The sequence below is a fragment of the Pterocles gutturalis genome, unplaced genomic scaffold, assembly GCF_000699245.1.
Source record: "Pterocles gutturalis isolate BGI_N339 unplaced genomic scaffold, ASM69924v1 scaffold14527, whole genome shotgun sequence".
NCBI classification, from domain to species: domain Eukaryota; kingdom Metazoa; phylum Chordata; class Aves; order Pterocliformes; family Pteroclidae; genus Pterocles; species Pterocles gutturalis.
Genome location: NW_010115621.1, coordinates 1 through 4,969, shown reverse-complemented (window position 1 = coordinate 4,969; position 4,969 = coordinate 1). Strand labels below are relative to the sequence as shown.

General features: G+C 56.1%; 1 protein-coding gene across 1 annotated transcript in view; it reads left to right on the top strand.

The window, feature by feature from the left end:
* The window catches only part of POLE4 (polymerase (DNA-directed), epsilon 4, accessory subunit), a gene marked incomplete at its 3' end in the record, with an annotated part of 10,703 nt that extends 6,851 nt beyond the window's left edge, over window positions 1–3,852 (top strand). Inside the window, exons 7-9 of the mRNA XM_010075252.1 lie at window positions 48–147; window positions 3,017–3,198; window positions 3,750–3,852. Of these exons, the coding sequence (XP_010073554.1) occupies window positions 48–147; window positions 3,017–3,198; window positions 3,750–3,852 (385 nt within the window). The remainder of the gene's footprint in view (window positions 1–47; window positions 148–3,016; window positions 3,199–3,749) is intronic.
* Window positions 3,853–4,969: the final 1,117 nt, after the last annotated feature.

Here is a 4,969-nt window from a genome sequence, read left to right as displayed (position 1 = left end):
GGGTGGGGGGTGGGGCGGCCCCTTGTCACTGCCGCCCCTGCCACAAGGGATATCTCCGTCTCCCAGCTCTGAAAACCTTCTTTCCAGACTCTCCCTGGGAGGTCACAATGGACATGGGGAGATGCTCTGACCCGACCCCCGGTGCAGGTATGGGAACGATGGGGAGCTCCCCTCCCTCCAGGAGTGTGGGGATGGCCCTTCTGTGTCACCAGCACCAGCGTCGGACCTAACAACTGCTGCGCAAACGCTCTTTGCCCTCGGCAGGAATGGGATTGCATTTCTTACTACTGGGGTTTGGGTTTTTCTTTTCCCTTCGCTGCCCTCGCAGCACGGGTCTGTGGGTGAGGTGACAATTCTCTGCCCCTGTGCATGGTGTGAGGACAGAAATGCAGCCACCTCGTGGTGCGGGGAAGCGTCCTCTAACCAGAGATCACAGAATCAGGGTAAGCCAGGCTGGGAGGGACCTCGGGGGTCTCTGCTCTGACCCCCTCCCCCATTCGAAGCAAGAAAACCAACCTAATGATCAAAGCTCTATTGGAAACAGAGCACTCAGCAACCACTGCACGCAGGGTTTCCATTCTGAAATGCCCTTTCATCTCAGCAGCAGTGAACTACACTGATGTTTCAAAAAACACTCGGAAATGGAAACTCCAAACTAAATCGTTCCAGACAGGTCCAAACCTCCCACTGGGATAAAGCTGAACCGGTTCATCCTGAACTGGTGTGCTGTCTCGTGAGATGACACATCAAACAACCTGAGAGCCACGCCAGTGCAGATGGACGGATCCGCATTCATCAGAATGGAAAGTTGTGTTTAAATTATTTCCCGCTTGATAAAATCACTTCTCCTGGAATTTGTTGATGTCATTTTATTGGCATTTCTGCGCCTAAAACCAGCCCGTTAAAACCTTCCCGGCAGCTCCTGTGGCGCGGCGGGACAACAGCCACTAGAGAGGGACAGAGACCGGCGGCGGACCCAAGGGGAGCGAGAAGAGCAGTGAAGGGGCTGAGCTCCAGGGGCTGGGGAAGCCGGGTGGGTGGCAGAGAAACCCAAACCCCCAGGGGCTCAGCTTGCAGATGGAGAAACCCAAACCCCCAGGGGCTCAGCTTGCAGATGTGTGTCTGGAGGAGGGTCCGCACACAGGCATCAGCTCCTGCAGCCCCGCGGGTTGTGTAATCCCCCTGCAAGACACAGAAAGTGGAAAAGAAAATTAGGCGGTGCGAAGTGCATTTTTCCAGAGGTGGCAGAACCAGCATTTACTTCCCAGACGTGTGACTGGAAGGTGCTGGACGATGCTGTTGTCCCCGGGGTGGCTAATGGGCAGTGGCTCATTCAGTGATAATGGCCCAGGGCTGGGAAATGTGGACTTGCCCCCAGCTTTGCCTCTGCCCTTGAGCAGGTCTCGCCACTTTCCTTCTGGATTTTCCCCTGCAGAGGCAGGCTGACACTCTCAGTGTCATGTTAAAGACTAGATGAGTGAGGGGCTTGGAAAAGGATGTTACAATATCATCCAGAAATACTGGCTTCCAGAAATCGGTTGTCATTTTGTGTCCCTCTCTTAAGGCATCCCAGAGATTTGCTCCAGCCCCATGCTGGAAGAAAGAAGTCTCCTCCAGCAGCTGATGCAGTATCTGGGAGGGGGCAGGAAACTCTCACAACCATTTCAAAGCCTGGAACCAAACACAAACCCTGAGGGACACGCACCCAAGGGCTGGGACAGGGCAGGACTAGGTCCTGTTCAGAGCCAAGACCCAAGGCTGACTCAGCCATCAACCCAGCCATCCTCCTTCCCCTCCCTAGCTCATGCAGCAGAGATTTTAATCTGAATTTACTTGTTGAGGGAGAGAAAAACAGGGAGATTTAGCAGATAAAATATTTCTTTCTATGCAGACATAGGTTCAACCTGCGCCCAGCAGGATGCTCCGTGCCTGCCTCCTTCCAGCGGGATGTGAGCTATTGCTGGAGGAGCCCCTGTCCCTCCCCTCCAGCAGGGACCTGCCGGGGAGGTGGCATGTCCTGGCCTGGAGGTGACATAGCAGCAATGCTGAGGGTTTTCGGTGTCCACCCAAAGCCCCCCTTCGCCCAGCTCTCTGCGTGGCTTCCTGAGAGATCGGACTGGGTGTGTCAAATCCAAACTGATTCCCCCCCCGCCGGGAATGTTTAATTCAGTTAAAGCTTGAACAGGGAAAGAAAAGGCAAAGCAGGGCTCAGCTGTGCAACCCCAGAGCCAGGACCGTCCCCCGCCTTCCCTTTCCTCCCCCGTTGGACCAGCCATGGCGCAGGCAGGGCAGATGGGATAACTCCTGCTGACCTGGGGAGATGCTGCCCAGCCCCAGGCAGCTTCTCTGCTTCCATGGAGAGCTGAGAGCCCAGCCCAAAGCAAATCCTTTATATTCCCCAGGGAATGTATCTCCAGGAGAGCCATTGACACTGGCTCCAGCATCCAAGAAGCCTGTACAGGGCGCAGCCACCTGGAAAAACCAGAGAGAAACGCTGAATAACGTTCCCCAGCTCCCTGGTGTGAGAGCCCATCTCTGGAAAAAGCACTGCCATGAATATTTTCTGTTCAATGACCTGTGATAGCTCGGTCTGTCTCCCCAGAGATGGGGTTTTCACAGGGGCAGGTGCAGGAAGTGCAGCTTGCACCCAGAGGAACCTGGCTTTGTGCTCTGAAACTGGGACGGAGGAACCAAACCTGGCGCTGAGGCCCCGAGCTGGGGGGGAATGAGCCCTGAGCTGGGGGGGAATGAGCCCCGAGCTGGGGAGGGAATGAGCCCTGAGCTGGGGAGGGAATGAGCCCCGAGCTGGGAGGGAATGAGCCCTGAGCTGGGGGGGAATGAGCCCCGAGCTCTCAGCTGTGGACCCTCACACAGAACCCAGCACTTCCCATGCTGGATGCTGGACACCGGAGCTTGGTGCTGGGTCTGTGCCGTAGCAGAGCCGCGGTGAAGATGCTGCAGCCTCAGTGGGCTCGGAGGCAGCTCGGGATTCAATTTCCTTGTTGTTCCCTTGCAGATGGACTTTTCTGTATGCCCACAAAGTTCAGCACTGCTCTCGTCAAAACCCCACAAGGTGAGGAGGTGGTTCGGATGCTGGAGAAGTGCGAAATGAAGGAAAAATGCCATCGTGTTTCCCAGGTGGGGTATTATTCTGAGATTGTGCACAGCTCTGCGGGATGCAGGGAGGAACGGCTCAAGGTGGGTTTCCCGCAGCCCGGGCTCCTCTGTGTGCTCAGCTGTGCTGCCGGCACACGTGCGGGGTTTGAACCGCCGCGTGGATGCTCTGACATGGGCATCTTCACCCTGGGAGAGCTAAGCACACCCTGGCGGTAAACTATAGTGGCAAAAATCTCATCTTTATATTCTCTTGTGCTCTAAAATTGATTTTACTGCTGCTAATTTGTGTATATATCACTGCCATAAGTAACAAATGGCCTTTTCTTTGGAGTGAGGATTTCTTTGAAAAAAAATGAAGGGAGCAGTGAGATATTTATTTTTAAATATATTTAATCATTAGGTATGCCTTAATCTCAGTTCAATGGAGACTCTACTCTCTACTTCAACATACCTTTGTGCACGGGGACCTCTGACTCAAAAATCACTGGTGTGCCCCCCAAATTCTCCTTCCAAGCTTTGCCTGGCTGCTGCCCTCTCTCAGGGGTGTGTGTTCAGGGAGGGCGGTCCCCTGGGGTGTCCCCGGTGAGGTGCTGCAGGGGATTTTCACGCTTTTGTTCTGCAAATGTTTGCAGGAAATTGATGTGGGAAGGTGCTTGGGCAGCTGCTCCCCTCGGGGAATCCCCGCTCGCCTGGGCAAGCACAGCTGCCGCAGCATCCGCACGCAGCCAGGAGCAGGTTGGAGTGTTCCCAGTCCTGGGTGTCCCCGGTGAGGTGCTGCAGGGGATTTTCACGCTTTTGTTCTGCAAATGTTTGCAGGAAATTGATGTGGGAAGGTGCTTGGGCAGCTGCTCCCCTCGGGGAATCCCCGCTCGCCTGGGCAAGCACAGCTGCCGCAGCATCCGCACGCAGCCAGGAGCAGGTTGGAGTGTTCCCAGTCCTGTCCAGTAACTCCTCTGCTGCTCCCAGGGCAGGTTGGAGTGTTCCCAGTCCTGTCCACTAACTCCTCTGCTGCTCCCAGGGCAGGTTGGAGTGTTCCCAGTCCTGTCCACTAACTCCTCTGCTGCTCCCAGGGTAGGTTGGAGTGTTCCCAGTCCTGTCCAGTAACTCCTCTGCTGCTCCCAGGGCAGGTTGGAGTGTTCCCAGTCCTGTCCAGTAACTCCTCTGCTGCTCCCAGGGCAGGTTGGAGTGTTCCCAGTCCTGTCCAGTAACTCCTCTGCTGCTCCCAGGGTAGGCTGGAGTGTTCCCAGTCCTATCCAGTAACTCCTCTGCTGCTCCCAGGGCAGGTCCAGAGGGGTGGCACAGGAGGGGGTTCGGGCAGCACCCACAGCTCCTGCTCTGCTCTCCGTGTGCGGGGATGCAGCCGAAGCAGAGCTGTGCTCGCAGGGGTGCTACAGCAGCACGCTGCTCCGTCGTCTCACGGGATAAAGAAAAACCTGGGGCTGCTGATGCCGAATTTGGCCCGTTGGGCAGCTGAGGATGGCGCTGGTGGTCCCCATGATGGGACGAGGGGGAATGGTTTTAAACTAAGAGAGGGGAGATTCAGGTTGGATATTAGGTGGAAATTTTTCCCTGTGATGGTGGTGAGGCAGTGGCCCAGGTTGCCCAGAGAAGCTGTGGATGCCCCATCCCTGGAGGGGTTCAAGGCCAGGCTGGATGAGGCTTTGGGCAACCTGGGCTAGTGGGAGGTGTCCCTGCCCATGGCAGGGGGTGGCACTGGGTGGGCTTTAAGGTCCCTTTGAACCCAAACCATTCTGGGATTCTGTGATTCTGTGACAGCAGGCACAGATGGGAAGAGGGTCCTGCCAGTGGCTTTCTCCAGCGGGGATGTGCCGTTCTGCCCCCCGCCCCACCC